At 37.7% G+C, this 19,559-nt stretch overlaps 3 protein-coding genes across 13 annotated transcripts; 2 read left to right on the top strand and 1 right to left on the bottom strand.

Moving 5' to 3' along the window:
• Positions 1-4,727: 4,727 nt before the first annotated feature.
• LOC140781339 (uncharacterized) lies at positions 4,728-5,360 on the bottom strand. Its single transcript, XM_073127279.1, has one exon. It carries the CDS (start codon positions 5,358-5,360, stop codon positions 4,728-4,730), a length of 633 nt encoding a protein of 210 aa, XP_072983380.1.
• Positions 5,361-5,965: 605 nt separating this feature from the next.
• LOC140781923 (mitogen-activated protein kinase 5) lies at positions 5,966-9,563 on the top strand. The gene is made up of 6 exons (XM_073128226.1): positions 5,966-6,530; positions 6,658-6,787; positions 8,151-8,288; positions 8,376-8,708; positions 8,799-8,982; positions 9,169-9,563. The coding sequence occupies exons 1-6, from the start codon at positions 6,379-6,381 to the stop codon at positions 9,339-9,341; spliced, it is 1,110 nt and encodes a 369-aa protein (XP_072984327.1). The 5' UTR covers positions 5,966-6,378; the 3' UTR covers positions 9,342-9,563.
• Positions 9,564-10,417: 854 nt separating this feature from the next.
• Positions 10,418-17,856, top strand: LOC140781157 (DNA repair protein RAD51 homolog 2). Of its 11 annotated transcripts, none has more exons than XR_012107656.1 (14): positions 10,420-10,506; positions 10,618-10,731; positions 10,795-10,938; positions 11,657-11,760; positions 11,845-11,908; positions 12,178-12,233; positions 12,418-12,498; positions 13,092-13,157; positions 13,293-13,384; positions 13,467-13,583; positions 14,432-14,575; positions 14,651-14,717; positions 16,458-16,596; positions 17,464-17,856. XR_012107656.1 is itself a non-coding variant. In XM_073126987.1 (13 exons), the coding sequence occupies exons 1-12, from the start codon at positions 10,423-10,425 to the stop codon at positions 14,671-14,673; spliced, it is 1,089 nt and encodes a 362-aa protein (XP_072983088.1). In that variant the 5' UTR covers positions 10,420-10,422; the 3' UTR covers positions 14,674-14,717; positions 17,464-17,856. The 11 variants fall into 11 exon arrangements, 4 of the variants coding, with proteins under 4 accessions (XP_072983089.1, XP_072983088.1, XP_072983086.1 ...); XR_012107657.1 differs by lacking the exon at positions 17,464-17,856 and adding an exon at positions 16,774-17,016; XR_012107655.1 differs by lacking the exon at positions 17,464-17,856 and adding an exon at positions 16,699-17,016.
• The last annotated feature ends 1,703 nt before the right edge of the window (positions 17,857-19,559 follow it).

The raw sequence follows: 19,559 nt of genomic DNA, 5'->3' as shown, positions 1-19,559 counted from the left end.
CAAACCACAATAGAAACATAAGAGAAAAAAAAAACAATGATGCTGCAATCTAAATTAAAGAATAGGCAGCACGTCCACACGGAGCTGCAAATGTGATAAGAATATCTCAAACCACCTCCTCACAGCTTTACACCAACCTATATTGAAACTCACACACCACGACAACTGCATGTTGTCATGACAAGGCGTGCGGGTGGTCGGCGAGAGAGCCCCCATAGACCCACCGTCTACCAATTGGATCCATACTAACACCAGCAAAAGCCAAGCAAAACAAGTGATTAAGAGACCAGAGAGAAGGAGAGAACCACAATGGCAACGAGGGGAGGAGGCATGCAATAGTGGACAAGCATCTTTGGAAGCAACATAGCAGCTGAAAAAGAGAAGGGAGGTAGCAGTAGCAGTGCAATTGCGGCAGCATAATAGTGACGGAGTAAGATAGGCGTTAGGGAAGAAAAGGAGGAAGGGTGTAATGCCCCCGCTTGGCATGGGCACGTGTACGCCCACGCGCCCACACGGCTCGCGCAGTGCATACAACGAGTTAGGCGGGGCCCGTCACGCACAGATACTCTCCTGTGCACATATAATTATGACATTATCAAATAAAACCTGCTAACCTATCCATAATAACATAATCCATCACCAGATAAATCATACTATTAACCAAATAAACATGTTAACATATGAATATCCCAGTCCACAATAATATACATTAAACCACTACATAATCTGGTATGACCCACATAGGCCACAACAAACCATCAAGATACAACTAATACAAGAGTACGCCATGATTTGACCTGTATCATACAGATCATCGTTTGATACAAAAGAGTACAAATATCAAATACTGGTACAACTCAATTTTTATATAAACTATCATCTATACCGTCTCGCATCTATAGCTTACCTTATCTTTGCTCTAAAATATCACATCAGGGTATCTCAATGTGGTATCACGTAATTGTAATATCGTGGGGGTTAAAAAGAAAGAAATAAAGAGAGTCATGAGTAAAAGGCTTAGTGAAAAAATCTTACCTCGAATTAGTGATGCCAAACAGAGAGTAAATCATGTACTAAATAATATGAATCAAAAAGAGCATCATATCATGAATGAGTATATGAATATTTCTTAGCAATACATAAATAAAAAATAAATAACATGTCATGTCATAACTGATAAAATATATAATCCTCGATAATGTATAAATAAATCTCAATGTCATACTATCATCATAATTCTCTCTTAAATATAACACATATGATGCATGCCAATCATGATCATGCTATGATATCAAATGCAATCACCTATGATGCATATTAATAATTTGATAATCAGATATAACAGATGATAATGAATTCATATGCATTTCTCAACATCACGATCATCACCGACATCTCGGTATAATATCATCATACTAGACCACTGTGCACAGTCAACACCCGGTACCCGGTCTCAACATCATGTCCGAAAGCTCAGAGCATACTCCGCGACCCACAATAGTATCTCAAATATAATCATATCCCGCCACCCGCTAGGGTATCAACATCCATCCAGACCGGGCACCCACATAGTTGATAGAAACCTTGTGAGGATAACTTGCCACATATGCCCTGGCGAACGACATGCGTTCGATTGTCTGTGCGGACAGACTCCACTGACCTCGGACATGGGCCACGAGATATCACATATCAGCGACTATAATCATCACTCTAGGCACCCCTAACTCTAGCGCCTACTCGGGTATCCTCACGCTTTCTATAAACTATCTTATCAATCACGTATCATGCTTTTCTTCTAAATGTCAGATCACATGTATATATCCAATACAATAACGAGTCAATGCATAATAGGAATTTATGTGGTAAGGAAGTCAAGAGGAAAATAATGCAATGCAGTCTCCGACCATATATCTAACACATACATACTTCTGCTAGTCTGTCACATGCACACTCATACTAGAAAATCATATTCATATAAAATTGTAACAATATAATCATCTCTAATCATCTCTATTTATCATCATCATACTCATATCCAAGATTAGCCTAATTCTATGCATGATAAAAATATGCTCGACTGTAATCATCTCTAGATAAAGTTATATAATTATGCTAGAGGCCAAAACTTGCATATACATAATATATAATATAACATAATTTGATAAATACGTCTAGAGGATAAGACTACTCACCCTGATCAGAAGACGCAAACCACGTATCCCTTACATTCGCCAATCAATCGAGTGACACTCATCGCTAGCAAGGTCCACATGATCTCAAATAAAGGATTCAGAATCTGAAAATGCTTAAATAACATAAGTTAGTTGTTTATCCCATTATAATCCGTTCGAATAAAATATGATGATTTATTAGATTTTAGAATTTCTACTTATGTTTATAACTGGCTAGATTTTTAATTATAAATAAAAATATAAATATAGATAAAAACATAATTATAATTAAATTATATCTTGATTAATTAGGGACTATGTAGTCATTACTTTATAAAATAATAAATAAATACATAAGCCAATTATTTTATTTATTACAAAATCATAATGTATAATGAATTATTAGAATTATTTAAAATGTATCTCATAAAAATATTAGTATATAAATTTGATAATTATAATTTACAAATCTATATATTAATCTAATAGAGATATAAATAAATAAATATGAGTATTACTTATATTTATACCTAATTAATCATTGATTATACAAATTATAATTAATACTAATCATATTGAAGAATATATATTATTATTAAAATAATTAATGTCTAAATAATCTATTTGCATTAATTAAGAAGGAAAAACCTAAATAAATAACATCAATAAAATAAATAAATAAATAATTAATTAATTAGAAAAAAACTGCCATCAGTGCTGGGCTCTGTGCAGAAAAAAAAGAGCAAAAGCCGAGGAAGGAGAAGAAAAAGAAAGAAAGAAGAAGAAGGAGGGAAGGAGGGAATGAGGGAATGGAGGTGCGGCCCCGGGCCGGCGGGGAGGGCACCGGCAGCTAGTGGCCAACCAGCTGTCGACCTCTCGCCGGCGGCTCGGCTTCGATGGGCCCGATCCCAAAGTAAGAAAAAGAGAAAGAGAGAGAGATAGTGATAGAGAGAGAGATAGTGAGAGAGGGAGAGAGAAGAAGAGAGAAGAAGAGGGAAGAAGAGAGAGAAGGAGAAAGAGCTCACCGGTGCTCGTGGAGGTGGCGACGATAGGCCAGCCTCGGCGAGAGAGAGAGAGGATCGAGAGAGATAGAGAGAGCGAGAGAAAAAGAGATATAGAGGGAGAAAGAGAGGTGGTGGGAGGGGTTGGCGGTGGCTGCGGCGACGCGAGGGGGGGTGTGTGGCACCTCCCCCATGTTGCCTCGTTGCATGGGCACGTGGCCGGCCACTACCCATGCAAAGATAAATAATATTTTAGTTTATTTTTTTAATTTTTTTTAGGGATAAGTTGTTACAAAGGGTATGAACGATGGAGGAAGGGGCAGAATTGATAGGACGACAGAGACAAGTGAAGATTGGCGAAGAGGGAATTAAGAGCAATATCACAACATAGATTCGACATGGGGTGACGAAAACCTTAAAGAAGGTGATGATAAGAGAACGATGATAAGAGATGATAGATAGACAAGAAGAAAGGGAGAGAGAGAGAAAAGAAGAAGAGACAGAGTGGAGGGAAATCTCTTATGAGATATGGAAGGGGAGAGGGAAGCAAGTTGCTACTAGTAGTGAGGAAGGCCTATGTAGTAGAGAAATTTGTAATAACTTTCACGTGTGAATATGATAGATACCGTGTATGGTTTTAAGATCCAATCTCACGAATTTGAGTTAGATTAGGATTAGATTATTAGAATCCATTGCTACTCTTAATAACTAAAGATTTTTAATAGCTTTCATGTGTACCATCTCTGTATCGTCCCTTCACGATGCTATTGGCTCAGCCATACAGGTTAGTTATGTAAAGGTGAAGGTGGAGGTAAAAAATTTTTGTGGCTCTCCCTTCTCATTGAATTAGTATCTAAGGAGGGGAGAATATCTTCTTTATCTCTTACGATATGTCACATCTGGTGGCCTCTCCTCTTGTTTGAGCTTTTCCTTCTTATCCTTTTCCTTCTATTTTGTGCTATTGCTAACGATGTCTAACTCTATATCCTTCACTCTTAATTGTGCATGAGTACTTAAATATATTGTTCTAGGCTTAATACTATATTTTATTATTATCCAATTTCTTTTTAGCTAAGTGTAGTATTTTTGTTTGCGGCCATCGCCCTATTTCTTCCACCAATTTGTAACCCAATGATTCAGGACTGGTCGGCTCAATAATACCTGATTGAAGAACATGGGCCATTGCCCTCTCTTAGATTTTTAAATTATGACACTATTGTTTCAGTTAAGACCCTGCATTGTTTAAAATTATATACTGAATAATGTGCTACATGTTGAGGATGTAAAACAAGGAGTAATGTTGCACGTTAGAGTCTTTTTTTTTTTTTGACTGCAAAAGAGCTGAGGTCAGCTTCGATTATTTTGCTGTCGCCACGTGTCCGCGTCGACAGCTAACAGGTTACATATTTCCGGTGGAGCGTTATTTAGACGCTCCACGTGGCAGTACGCCGAGGCCAAACTGGCCTTCGCTGCTGCCCAGTCTGCGACCGCATTGGCCTCTCTCCCAACATGGGTTAACCTGACCTCACCACACTCACTAGCTAAACGCGCGCATTCACGCGCGAGGTTTCTGACGCGCCATGGATGCGCGCCGGTTGCCGCACGCGGTGATGGCCTCGGTGCGGTCGGTCTCTACCGTAGTCCGGATCCTCCCCGCCATCCTCAACGCCGGTAGGATAGCCCAGAGTTCGGATTGAAGCGCCGAGGCGCCCGGGCACGGCTCCCACCCTGCCTGAAGAAACTCTCCCTCCGCGGTACGGAAGATGGCCGCTGCTCCGCCTTGGTACGCACCAACTCGCAGGGCTCCGTCGGTGTTTGCTTTGATCCATCCCAGCTCCGGCGGCTCCCAGGGTTTCCTTGTCGTGCGAAGCTTCGGGATCTTCCGCTTGCTTACGCACTGTTCCTCCGCCATTTGAACCGCGGCCCCGACCACGGCCAGCTCCGGCGTACGCTTCTCTCTAAACACCACGCCATTCCTGCTCTTCCACAGGGACCATAGTGTGCATGCTATCAAACCTTTGGCCCGTCCGTCTTCCTCGGCGCCCACACTCCACTCCTTCGTGATCCAGTCTAGGTCGATCTCCGCCGCCGACAGCCGTTCTCTGGTACCCAGGATCTCCCATACCTCCCTGCTGTATCTACACGTGAAGAGGAGGTGCTCGCTCGTCTCACTGAATAGCCCGCACATGGCACAGCGATCCTCTGGGCCGATATGAAGGTAGCGGAGGTAGGCGCGCGTCGGGAGCCTGCCCCACAGGAGCTTCCAGCAGAAGACTCTGATCCTTGGCGATACCTGGAGACGCCATAGGTTACTCCACCCTACCCAGAGCTGAGCATTTTGAGGGAGCAGGGACTGGTATATCGCCTTGACCGAGGGCGTTGCACGTTAGAGTCTCTCCCAATAACTTTTTTTCTACGTGATAGGAGTAATGTGCAAAATGGGCTGGAAAATGTGTATCTTAATTAAGCCAAAAATGATAAATAAGGGGATATTTAAATTCCCACTTTAAAAAAAAGTTATCTATATACGAAAATGAATCGCAGCAAGGTTTTTAAGTTTTATATCAACCTTTCAAAATTATTGTTTAAAGATGCGAATATGTAAATAAAAATTTGGTCGAGGTCGGCAATGACAATCAAAGATCGCTTTCAATTAATTCATAACAAGCGAGAGGTTTGTATTAAATCACGTCATATGATTATAGTATTCATTGAGAGGGAGAAAAAGTCCAAATAAGCTAATTAATAAATCACAAGGTACACTACTACACTCCAGGGAAGCTCTCAATTCTTAGGCAAGTGCCAATTGGGCTTATTACCTTCTACTCTTCTTTCTAGGCAGTCTCTGGGCTTCATCGTTTCGGCGTCCCCATTTACATTACGCTACCTAACAAACTGATTAGTTAAAAGGACGCCATTCAACGTCTTTGAACGCACGAGCCAATATCGTGCGTCCGATCAGAGGCGGCGCGCATCTCAACCGTCAATAGCATCAGCACAACGACTTTGACTTCCCGGGAGAAGCTTTCCTCCGCTCTTGCTTGGTGCTTTCTGGGAAGATAAGTAGATGTTATAAGAGTAAACAGTCGGATAAATACCTCCTCTTAGTCTCCTTTTCTCTCTATTCTCACCTCTCTCTCTCTCTCTCTCTCTCTCTCTCTCTCCGTTCTACAAGCCATTAATTTAGCCCTTTATTGTTCGAGAAAATGGATGGAGCTCCGGTTGCCGAATTCCAGCCAATTTCGACGCATGGAGGCCGATATCTGCAGTACAACATATTCGGCAATCTGTTTGAGATCACCGCGAAGTACCAGCCTCCGATCATGCCGATAGGGAGGGGAGCTTATGGAATAGTGTGGTAATTTTATCTAATCCTATATTTTATTTTATTTTTTCTTGTCAAGATTTGGGAAGAAGATTTTGTTCTCGATCCAATTTGGGGGATTTGGAGTTTTGGCAGTTGTTTGATTGATTTCAATGTGTAGTTCGGTGATGAACTCGGAGACGAGGGAGATGGTTGCGATCAAGAAGATTGCTAATGCTTTCGATAACCACATGGATGCGAAACGGACGCTTCGGGAGATCAAGCTTCTTAGGCATTTGGATCATGAAAACGTAAGCGAGCTTCTTTTATGCTTGATGTCTAGATTTTGTAGTTAAGAATTAGTAACCACTGACTTAGATTGCTTGATCAAACTAACTAATATGCGACAAGAGACAAAACACATAGAACTTGAGATCTATCTTATCATCATGGGTTTTAGTAATTTCGACAAAATTTCCCTAATTTTGTTTAACATTCTTCCTCTCTTAGAAGAGGAATCCGCTGCTATTTTTTTTAGAGGAAGCCCATAAAGACTAATAATTCAAATAGCTTTAAGCATTATTGGTACACTAGAGAAAAAAAGGGAGGAAAGACAACAACCCTGGATACGAGCTTCTTGACTAAACACATATCGAATTACAAAGAAGCATAGTATCAAATAAATAACAATAGATACGAGAACTCATGTAAATAAACGAGCGGAGAAGAAAGGGTGATGATCCTAGAAATAAGCTTTCCTTTTAGCCATCAACAACAATACCACATAGATGCACAATAAGAGTCTTGAAAGAAGAAAGCAAGCGAAAGAGAGACATTGTTTTGAGGCTCCGTCAAGACCACAGAAGACCCGATGTAATAAACCTGCAACACCCTGAATCACTGCAGTAGAATCCAAGGAAAGAGAACAAAGAGAGATAGGAGAGAAGGCTGACGATCTATCGTGAAGCCTAGAACAATACAAAATAAGATAAAACACACCCAGACTGACAAACACCTAACCACTAAGAGAAAAGCGAGGCATTACAATACACCTAGATTGACAAACACCTTACCATTGAGAGAAAAGCAAGGCATTACAACAAACAATGAACACAATCATCACCAGATTATAGGACTAAGGGTGCAAAAACCAGCAAAGGGCGGTGACTATCCAAGAAAACAAGAGGGGCCTGCCGAGGGACCACCACCCACAAAAAGCCCATGCCATAATGAGAAACCGGAGGGGGCAACGAAAGGTGGCACAAGGCAACAGTCTGCCGCTATCTTGATGCCTGTTGAATTGAAGTAATATGAAAAGTTGCTCTAAGTTTAAGCAATCCACTATGGCATTATGCTTGGCAGCATTAGACATCAAAGTGAAATGTTCAAAACCATGAGATTAGGTTGATTATTAAAGCCTGCATTTAAGTTAAGATGTCAACACTAGCTATAATTAGTTAAAATTAGCAATCATCTCATCTTGTTTTAGTATTAATTTACAATGATCATATTGTAGATCTGTCCATAACTGAAATTATGATTACCCTGTACACCTGCTGAAATTGGCAGAACTGTTTGTAGGAAAACTGAAAAATCCTAATTTGAGTTATTTCTATATTACGTGTATCACTACTCTATGATACTTATCTTGGTTAGATGGTGTTATATGGACAGATCATCAGAATTAGAGATGTAATACCCCCGGCTATCCCACAAGCATTTAATGATGTCTACATTGCAACTGAGCTCATGGACACTGATCTTCATAATATAATCCGATCCAATCAAGAGTTATCAGAGGAGCATTGTCAGGTAGTTATTCTTCTATATTATACTTATAACTCTTATCTGTCACAGAATTTAGAACTTACAATCGCTTTTTGCTGGCCAACTATGCAGTATTTCCTGTACCAGATCCTCCGCGGGTTAAAATACATACACTCTGCCAAAGTAATCCATCGCGATTTGAAGCCGAGCAATCTCCTTCTGAATGCGAATTGTGATCTAAAAATATGTGACTTTGGTCTTGCGCGTCCGACATCGGAGAATGAAATTATGACGGAGTATGTTGTTACCAGATGGTATAGGGCACCAGAATTGCTCCTTAACTCCACAGACTACACTGCTGCTATTGATTTATGGTCTGTTGGATGTATCTTCATGGAGCTAATAAATAGACAGCCTTTGTTTCCTGGAAAGGACCATATGCATCAGATGCGTTTAATTACAGAGGTTAGATGAATTCAGTATTTTGATCAGCTTTCTTGCCTTTCACAAAATTACAGACCTGATGCTTATAGTGAGTTTTTCTTGATAATTTAGCGTATAGGCACACCAACTGAAGGAGATCTGGGATTTATCCAAAACGAAGATGCCAGAAGGTACATGAGGCATCTGCCTCAGTTTCCTCGTCAGCCTTTCGCTGCTTTGTTTCCACACATCAATCCAGCTGCTATTGACCTAGTGGAGAGAATGTTGACATTTAATCCTTTCCAAAGAATTACAGGTAACCTCCGTTTTCTACCTTGCAAACCTACAAATTTGTGTTTTTGTCATCTATTTCGTAGTAGCATCTGTGGTTTTATTGCCTTCGTTCCCTTCAAGAGATTCCTTTTGGTAAAATGTATCAGCTTACATGTTCTTTATTTTCCGAACTCTCAATAATTATTAAGCTGTGTATTGCAAATTGCAGTTGAAGAAGCTCTTGCTCACCCATACCTTGAAAGATTGCATGACATTGCTGACGAACCTATTTGTATGGAGCCATTCTCCTTTGACTTCGAGCAACAAGCCCTTACTGAAGATCAAATGAAGGAGTTGATATACAAGGAATCTATAGCATTCAATCCAGAATATGGCCAATAAACTATTAGCGGCGGTCATTTATTAGAAATACTTTTCACGATTTCTAAGTCGATTCCCCTGTAAATATGAGTGAGCTTGATGATATGGTTCTATTATGTCACAAAGAATCCATTTATTTGTTCTGATTGCATCATTGGATGTGAATGTTGATGTACTCGTAACTAAATAGACCTGAGTGTATGTATATGAATATATGATTGATTGATTTATGTTTTTCCTCAACATGTGAAATTGTCAATTCACAGAGGTTTTTAATTCTATATCAATAAAATTATAGTATTGAACCTTCCTGTTGGATGAAATAAAACTTTTGAGGAATGATTCAATACAAAAATTATTTATAGGGTATATTAGACAATTACATATGTGACTTAATTAATCGATAAAAATATCCTAGAATTTAAGTATTTTTTTTTCATATTCTTATAGAAATCGAAAAATTTATACATGAGTTTTAAACAGTTTAAATTCAATTCAAATTTTAAAATTAAATTATTTTAGTTGGAAAATTTTAGTTTAATAGGAGAAGAAATCTGTCTTAATTAAACTAAAATTTGACTATGATCTTATCCCTAACAATGTTACAATAAATAAAAGAGAAAAGTTTAAATAGGAGAACAAATAGTCAACGTATTAGCAAACATAAAATATAAATAATAAAATTAGCGAGTGTAAACTACCCGCTTTTTTTTTGAATCATTTATCCTTTATCAACTAGAAAGGTAATATTATACTTGAGATTATTTTAACTGGTATAGTTGTTCTTATTGAATCATTTAAATGCTTCAAAAGTAATATAATTGCAGACTGTGCTTATTTTCTTAGAAGGAAAGAATAAAAAAATTGTACCTTAATTATGCACATTATTGATTTATTTTATTCTCTCTAAAACCACTTCTTATATTTCAAAGAGTATTACAACTAAAAGTGGTGTTTATTTTCTTAAAAGAAAAAAACAAAGTTGATTGCCTGGTTCGGGTTCGGATATTTCATTCTGATCCAATAAAACCCGATCCGTCTCTCAGTCGTCTACAACTTCCGTTCAAGAGAGCGGGAAAGCAGCAAATGATAGAGAGCAGCAATGGCGAATAAGCTCATCTGCCAAATGGGACTTCCCTCTTCCATGGCCAAAATCTTCGCCGCTCGCAACATCACAACGGCCAAGGTTTGTCCTTCTTAGAACTCTCTCTCTCTCTCTCTCTCTCTCTCTCTCTCTCTCTCTCTCTCTCTCTCTCCCTCTCTCTCTCTCAGCTTCTTCTTGGAGTCCCCTCCTTAGGATGCTCTCTCCTTGCCCGAAGTCGATCTGATGGCACTTTTGGGCGTTGATCTCGATCAAGTGAGGTCGGCGGTGACTCGAATCAGCGAGATTGCATGCCCTCCATATCAAACTGTGAGCTCTCTCTCTCTCTCTCTCTCTCTCTCCGGATTCTTATGTAGGAATTAGGGTTTGCAGGCGCTTGCGCTGATGGAGGATCGCGTGAGGTCCGGAGGACATCTCCCGACGTCGCTGCGTGGGCTCGATGAAGCATTGTGTGGAGGAATTCCTGTTGGTGCTCTTACGGAATTGGTTGGGCCCTCGGGGATTGGGAAAACCCAAGTGAGCGTCTTCTTTTTTCTTTAAAAAAATTTGTGAATTTTATTTTGTTGGTCTTATTGGTTTATAGAGTGTGATGGATGGCCGATGGCTTAGAATTAGGTTTTCTATGGTGGGGAGTCGTGATTTTGGTTGGGAGGAGCAATGGTTGTGTATGAATTAGTAGATAGCGAAGTAATTTGTCGATGGGAATGTTTTTTTTATTCTGTTGCTTTAATAATGTGATTTTATTTACTTATTTTCTTTTGTTTCCTTGATGGCTCTGCTACAGTTGAGTTAAAATTTTAATGAGAGATAAGTTCGCTAGAAAGATAATCTCTGTTGCAAGAATGCTCAGTAATTGAACTTAGAAGTCGTGAGAGATGAGAGGAGGTAGGATTTAAATGTTAATAAAAGAATTACATGAACTCATTGCAAGAATGAAAATGTAGATAGAAAATCATTGTTGAACAAAAGATTCAAAAGTCTTTATTTATGGTGTCAATTGAAACGACAAAGTTAGATATACTTGTGCTCTTCCTAGATGGAACTATCTATTAGTATCCTTGTAATATCAGACATTTACTCATTGAACCATATAGCTATGTAAGTAGTCCTAGCTCTATCAGGCTCCTAAACAGTCGGGCAGGTCTCATAAGTTGTAAAAGATCTCCATCTACTTAGGAGGTATTTAGTTTGTAAGTTTCAAAATTTTGACATTCTCTACTATGTCATGATGTAGTTCTGTCTGAAGCTCTCGTTGTTAGCAACCTTACCTGCATGCTACGGAGGTCTAAATGGTCGCGTTATATATATCGATACCGAATCTAAATTTTCTTCGCGCAGGTAGTTGCTAACCTTCCCTTGTTTCACACTTGCTGCACTTCTTTAATGATGTTTCAGTTGGACCATTCTTATGATCTATGTCAGGATGATTGAGATTGGAGAAAATAGCTTTCCACAAATATTTCAATCAGAAGGCTTAGCACAAAAGGTTTTCTTCTCTTTGAGAAAGAAGAAAAGGTTTTCTTTTTTGTTTATCATGTTTTAAAACATATTCTTACGAAGGTATGATTCCTACTTTATCTGGTGGAGGATATAATGTAGCTAAAATTCAGATTACTGGTTAAATGAGGTATTCTGTTATGTTGTTTTGTCAGTCTTCATGTGACAAGCAGATGGCTATGCTGACGCGCTGCTGGATATGAATTAAAAAAATATGAATGCAAGTGATCTGAGCTATCCCATCATTTCCTTCTGCAGATGGCTGGACGGATTATAGTTATACGACCAACATCCCTGTCCGATTTTACTCAGAGGTCTGGTTAAGATTTAGATACTGATGTGAGAAAAGGGAATAACATATGAAAGTTCATATAAGTTGCCAATGAGCTTTAAATGTGATGGATCTTTCGTCTAAGTCTCTAACCATTTACCTTTATGGTCTAGTCTAGAATGTTCATTTAGACTTCTCTTAGAGCTTATCAGGTGGTGTTCGTGCAGCTTGCAACAGATGAAGCTGACACTTCTCCAAAATGAAGTGAAGTTGATCATTGTCGACAGCATGGCTGCTCTGATTTCAGGGTAAGGTCTTATTTACTTCAAGTAGTTCTGATCAACTCAGGATTGTCCTTAAATTACGTTTTATCTGTTGGCTGTATTATGTGTAACTCAAGTAAGAAAGGTATTATGCATAAGGAAATTCATAGGAAAAATGGATTCATCATTTCATTGTGTAGAAAGATGTTTGCATGCTATGATATTTTTAATTATACAGAATTGTTTAAGTGCCTGCGACTGTTAACAGTGAAGGTACAGTCTTCTGATATTCCCAATTAGATTCTCTTAATAACTTATTCAGTATGGTGTTGCTAGTACTCATTCTTGTCCTTTTGTTTTCTCCCATGATGATATTGTAATCATGACTGCAACTCTGTATTTTGATTATGATTTGCCTATTTATCGCCCCACCCAGCCCTTACACCCCCACCCCCCTATATCATTTTGTTATCATATATTCACCATTTCGTTGCGCAACCATGAGATATACATAAAACAGAAAAAATCTTAATGTAAGGTCAAGCTCCATTTAATACCTCTAGGTTTACTTCTTAATGGTCCTTTATATTTACTTCTTGTATTTCTATAGTGAAATTTGATGTGCTTATATTTTGCAGGGATATTGAAAGAAGTACAACTGGTCCTCGGCAGCATCCTCTAAGATGGCCACTTTCATTTCTTAAGTAAGAATTTTCGCCTTAATATTAATCCACCTTAAGAATATGGCATTGGAGTGTCTTTCACTTGATATCATATTAAGCTTTCTTAAATCTTTTGTCATTCAACAACTTTTCTTTATTAACGATAAGGATTTACAGATCTATAGCCGAGTTCTCACAAATCCCTGTTGTGGTCACAAACCAAGTACGTAGTCAAAGCAATGATGAATCCTTACGGTATCCATTTCAAGGTATATCTTCATTTCCAATGTGAGCATGCTTTTGTTAGCTCATGGAGACATGGATTGGGTTTATTCTTTTTGTTAAATACAGGGCAAACGAACGATACTTGCGAGAATACCGTAAGGCTCGAATCTCATCTAATTGCTGCTTTAGGGATCCAATGGGCTCATGGTGTAAATATCCGTCTTGTCTTTGAGGCTCATTCAGGTCAGTTGGATAGTAACAGACTATTGGCTAAAAGAAAATGAATTTTAAGTTGCCTGAGAGCTCATGAGCAGTGGTTCCACTATTAAGTTTAAGATTTATAAGCAGTTGTTCTGGGTACAGAAGACCTATTGTTCAAAATAGATTCACTGCTTGATAAACACTAGACATCTTAACTTGGAAAGGCACATTATTGTATAAATCTTGTATTCCACTTGGAGGTATTTCGAATGATCACTGAGGCTAGCCTCCGCCCCTCATTCTTATGGAGAGTAAAAGTGATTTTTCATCTTCATTCATAAGTCTTGGAACATGCTTAGCTACCTTATGAGATCTATTGTCCTACAGTCTAGCCTGGAAAATTTTCTTCTTTCTCTTCTGAGCATTTCTAAGCATGGTTCTCAAAATTGGCCAATCCCGATTCCTACTTCCTAGTTCCTGCTTAGCTTATCTAGACTGACTCTGGTGCAAGTTTCATGTAAGCACATTAGAATTTTGTGAAGAAATGATAATAACAACTTCCCCTATTCCTTTGTAGTTTGTACGTTAGGATCTTCGAAGAAGGAAATCCATGAGTTTTAGCCATGTCAAAGAGACAAGATTTTCTAAACTAGTTGCTACATGAGCATATTTACCACCACGAGTCTGGTGCAGAAATTTTTTACCTCTCATTTGTACCTTTCAAACTGTGGACAATAAATATCTTGATGTTGCTTCTTTATGTATGGCTAACCGTTTTAGGACATATTGGGATTAACATCTTCCTGTCCAGACTATATTGATCTATTGGAGCATGGATGATAGTAGCAAAAGTTTTGCTAATTTTGGTCCTCATACAAATGATATTGCAGGTCACAGGTTCATTAAGGTGGCAAAATCACCCTTATCTCGAGCAGTAGCATTTCCATTTATTGTGGAGTCTTCTGGGATTTCATTGCTAAGTGATGAAGGCACTGATGTATCAGGCCCTGAGATAAGCAGAATCCATTGTCAAGGTCCATAAGTGAAAATAAGTTCTCTAGCTGCTTTTTCTTTCTTTATTTTTTCGGTCTGATGGGCTATTTATCCAGGCCACAACATTTTTGCCCAGTGAAGTACATCGTTCTCTCATCAATGCCACTTTTGACAGACTTCTCTGTAAGTTGCAGACTATGCTCTTAACGGTATAACTCATTGCTTATGAACTTGCTAATTTATTCTATTGAAACATTTGTTGTGTTTCTTGATTTTCTTAGGAGCTTTTATCAGCGTTCAATTGTCTAGTTTTGTAAGTTTACTAGATGAATTGTAAACTTATGTCTTTGCTGGTAACTTAGAGTGAGGACCTTGTGAGCAAATGCTTTTCAATGAGGCCATGCCGCCATCTCTCTACAGATGTTTCACACATTTTAGGATGCCATAGCAAAGATGATTTAGATCACATAAGTATAATGATGAGGGGTAAAAATGGGTCAAATTAACTCTGACCCGATCTTCTATCCAATCCGATTTGGATTAGATTCAGATAAAAAATTTCTATCCGACACAGATACGAGTAAGATTTTTGAAAAAAACCTGGATACGGATTTGACTACTGATAAGTTTTTTTTATAAAACCCGGATATGGATACATATATAGATCGGATATAATTTTTCAGATACTGAAATCAAATATCCATTTATCCACATATATTTTGAATAATTTTTAATTTTTAGTTTGCATTTTTAAATTGTAAATATTGATATTGTTACTAATAGTATGTTCTATATTATTTGTAGAGATTGATTTTGCTAATTTTGTATGCATTTGACATGCGAGAATTTTTTCTTAAAAACTCTTAATATTTTGTGTTAATTGTCTCCAAAAGAGATGTTATAATTTATTTAAAATTTGCTTCACATTCGTTTAAAATCCGATCCTCTATTAAACAATTAGTCGAATCGTATTCAAAAAAAAATCTGTATCTGTTTAGTTAGGATATTGTTTTAAATTTTTTTATTCATCTAGTATCCATATTTGAATCCGTATCTGAAGTAAAAATATTGATCTAGATACGGATTGAGCATTATCTGATCCATATCTGATCTGTTTTCACCCCTAATAATAATTCATATCTAAGCCTATTGAAATCTAGAAAGTGATGCCGAGTTGATTGTTCTGAGATAGAATATAATCTTAGAGCCATGTCGGTAGATGCATGATGTATGGATCAATGACAAAAGGATTGAATAACTAATATGAAGTGTAAAATACTTCTTTGGCAGGGTACCCATAAGCTAGATTAATGACATGGGAAGAATATTTGAACCGCAAGGAATTGCTTCTATAATCTATATGTTGGAATTGCTTGTTCAGAAATGACTATAGGAGCAATATATGAACAACAGAAAGGGGAAACTTCTGTAGGCGGAGAAATCTAGCAGGGTGCAAAGTCATGTACAACAGAAAGGGGAAACTTCTGCATGAACTAAGACATAGTATGTTTCTATAATACTATCTCCCAAGAGTGATACAACATGTAGCTATCACCATTGGACTAAGTGTACTTGAATTGTCTTTCTGCTGGTTCAAACCCTTTTTTTCTGAGAAAAAGTCATAAGATGCCAGCTTCATTGAAACTTTTAAAAAAAAGAAAGTTAACCTGCTACCTGCAGGTTGAGGTCTCTTGTTTGCAACTGACTTCTAGAATCCTTCTACACTCAGTTTCTACTTTGTCTAATTATACTTGTAACTGGCAGTCTTTATTGAATTCCTTGGTAAGCAGCTAAGAAATAGTGACTGCACGACATAATGCTTCATATTGCATCAACTTGCAAGTCGTTTTTAACCTATAATGAGCTTATATTGTTGTCCAGTTATTATATTTATAAGATGTCTCTATTCTTGATTTTTTTCAGTTATCCCTTTGATTCTATTCACTTATGAAGTACGAAGAAAATGAAGACAGTTTTCTAGGTTTGAATAGTGTGGTCACTGTCGTTCTTCAACACGACTTGCATGAAGATTCATGGTGTGTAGAATTCTCCTAAGAAAATGGTATGTAGAAGTTAACCCCCATCAAATCTTGACCTGTCAAACTATTGTGCGTAAGGTACAAGCACTTTTTGTCTGTTCGTTGCTGTTATAGTTGATTTACAGATAGGGATATGCATGAGAAGCAGATCCGATGTCAATTTGATTTGTTTAACACTTACATCAGACAAGAAACCACAGATAAATGATGACGACGATGTTGCAGATTCAGACAAATGGCTCTGCGCCTGTTATTTGCTTGGTCTATCCTTAAATTCCAACATGTGCATCAAATTCCATCCACTACATTTGCTGATATGAAACATCCCAAAGTTTCTGCTGTCCTCTGTACAACTTATTGTTCTATTCTGCTCAGCTTACTATGTATCAAATCTGAGAATTTTTGCTTATAAAATTAAATAAAAAGTCACCCTTTTATAACAATTTAAATTTTTTGAGTAGTTGGTGAGTTAAGATCTTGTGCTGAAGACATTCTACCATCCATTTTTTGCCCTTTGTCTACAGGATTGTTTTCTCTCCAGGCTAATCCCTTATTTGTAAATCTATTACCAAGTAAACCAGATGAAGAAGGGAGTTTATAGGACAATTCGTAGCTATTAAAAAGGCAGGTTGGGGTTGGGAAGGCAAATAACTCTGCATGAAAAGTTAGGTCTGGGGATTAAATGGCCAAGGCGAACTAGAATAATTTTTGTGAAGGATCCTCATTCAAGAGTTGTCAGATATACTTTGCTTTCTAACTTGCCATAAGGTCCTGATAGTTTCTGTATCCTAGATGCTGCCTCCATCTGATTATAACTGTTTTTATGTTCTTGTTCTACAAAGTTAATATAAAGATTTATTGACAGATACCAATGTTTGTTTCTGACCCAGCTAACGAGTCCATCAAAGTTGCGACACTAAATCGACGATGCTTTCAATTTGATTAAGAACTTATCCACTCACTGGATTGAAGGCATTGATTACAGGCGGTGCTTTCCTTTCCATTTTCTTGGTAAGAGTTGACATGGCAACCTTGTTCGTCCACGGAGAGTAACAGGCTTACAGTTGCATTAGAAAAAGGAGAGATTGCGTGATTCACTCACCCCGGCGAATGAATCACGTGTGCTTAATTAATTTATGGCTGCGACCTGGTTCACACGGCCCAACCGTTCCTCTACAACTATCAAGTATATATGGATGTAGGAATTATCCAATTATGTCGCATTTTCTAAATTAATTTTGAACCTAAGCATTTAAACTTGTTTTTGGTAGCAGATTATTTGTCGCAATCTATGATCTAGAAAATTCCTATATCATTTTATAGTATGCTGGACTCGTTGAATTTATTGCCATAATGTTATTCTTCCTGGATATCTGGTATATTTCTGCTAACTCCCTTGTGGTGATATTTCTTTTTAGTATTTGGATTAGACTTGGAGTATACAATAGGGAAATTGATAATAAAAAAAAAATTATTCAGCATTTTGCTTTTATTATTATTTACATCCTATCTTATGTGTATTTATTTTTAATTTCTTTATATTTTAGTTTAATTATTAAAGATACCTCAACGATAGGTTTTTTAATTAAAAATAATCATACATAATAGTTAACTTAAATCGTATGTACAAAATTACCGAAATCGCTACTCCTTTTTTTTTAAAAATAAAAAAAAAGAGGGCAGAGTCGGAGCATTTTTTTTCTATGAGGGGGTAATTTAAGTATTTATTTTTAAAAAATTAATAAAATATTCTTTATGTGTTATCAAGTTAAATTTAATCCAAGGTGTTTTTAAAATTAAATCTAGAATATAAGGATTAAAGAATAAATAATATTAATAAGGTAATATATAATAAAATATAAGCAACCAAGAAGGGTAAAAATAGATAAAGCATTTGAGCAATTTCATATATGGAAGAAAGAAGACTTCCCTATGAATGGCTGCAAAGCTCCCACGTCTCCGAAGCCGCAAAACCTCGTACTCTTGTGCCGACGATGCATCCATCATTCATACATAATACACCCGCCAAAAGTAACCCTCATTTCCCAACAAAATCCCCCTAAAATAAACTTTATTATAATATAACAACGTGGTCCCCTTGAAACCCCCCCTCCCCCCTCCTAATCCTAAAACAAACTCCACATGATTCCAACCAAAAATAATAATAATTTTAAAAAAGAAGAGGGTCTTGTTGGTAACATTTCTCTTTCTCTCTGCACCAATCTTCCTACTCCTGGTCCAACGTTTGAGCCCATCTATCTAACCTCCCCCCCCTCCTCCTCCTCCTGTGACAAGGACGAAAAGCCCCCAACTAATACCTTTAAAAAACGAGTCAAATAGACAATTAAACAAACACATTCTATGCGTGGCCTCTAAGAGAGACGAGACACACCACCCTAAGCTCCTCTTAGATTACTCCTCACGTCTTATCTTAACAGCACACAAATCCTTAAAACAAATGCCAATTGGGCTCCATTAGACAGGAGGCATCAATGTATCCCACCCTTTCTTTTATCTTCATTTCATTTCAGGGACAACCATATAGTATAATATATTAATAATATTCACCCTGTTTATTGCTGTCATAGCTGGGCTTGATCTTGATCTTGATCAACCCAACACCCCCATCCCCTTCCTTTGATTTGATGTGCGAATTAGATAGAAAAACCAAAACAAAAAAAGAGAGAAGGGAAGTGGGGGGCCCCTTAATATATATTTTTTAATTGTATGTGGCCTTGCAGCTGAGTGTGTCGGCACTAACGTTTAATTCATGCAGGCGATGAGAAAAGTACCATGTCACATGACACTAGAAAGTAGAAAGTAAAGGAAAGGAAAGGAAAGGAAAGGAAAAGGTGGCATCTTTTATTGATAGGATAAAAAATAATCCCATATTTATATGTACTACTAGCGGACCCACCCCTCTGTCCTGCCCTATCGTTTTCTCCACTATAAATCTTGGACGTTACCTCAAACTTACTTGTTGCTA

The sequence above is a fragment of the Typha latifolia genome, chromosome 2 (assembly GCF_019914945.1).
Source record: "Typha latifolia isolate L0001 chromosome 2, TyphaL0001v2, whole genome shotgun sequence".
Taxonomy (NCBI): domain Eukaryota; kingdom Viridiplantae; phylum Streptophyta; class Magnoliopsida; order Poales; family Typhaceae; genus Typha; species Typha latifolia.
Note: the sequence above shows the minus strand (reverse complement) of the source record. Positions and strands in the feature narration are given on the sequence as shown.

Excerpts from the sequence above, each read along its gene's own strand:
- LOC140781339 (XM_073127279.1), bottom strand. The coding sequence starts at position 5,360 with ATGTGCGGGCTATTCAGTGAGACGAGCGAGCACCTCCTCTTCACGTGT.
- LOC140781157 (XM_073126987.1), top strand. The coding sequence starts at position 10,423 with ATGGCGAATAAGCTCATCTGCCAAATGGGACTTCCCTCTTCCATGGCC. Across the intron at positions 12,499-13,091 it reads ATGGCTGCTCTGATTTCAGG|GGATATTGAAAGAAGTACAA; the intron begins GTAAGGTCTTAT and ends TATATTTTGCAG. Across the intron at positions 14,576-14,650 it reads AAGCAGAATCCATTGTCAAG|GCCACAACATTTTTGCCCAG; the intron begins GTCCATAAGTGA and ends CTATTTATCCAG.
- LOC140781923 (XM_073128226.1), top strand. The coding sequence starts at position 6,379 with ATGGATGGAGCTCCGGTTGCCGAATTCCAGCCAATTTCGACGCATGGA. Across the intron at positions 8,289-8,375 it reads TATCAGAGGAGCATTGTCAG|TATTTCCTGTACCAGATCCT; the intron begins GTAGTTATTCTT and ends CCAACTATGCAG. Across the intron at positions 8,983-9,168 it reads TCCTTTCCAAAGAATTACAG|TTGAAGAAGCTCTTGCTCAC; the intron begins GTAACCTCCGTT and ends TGCAAATTGCAG.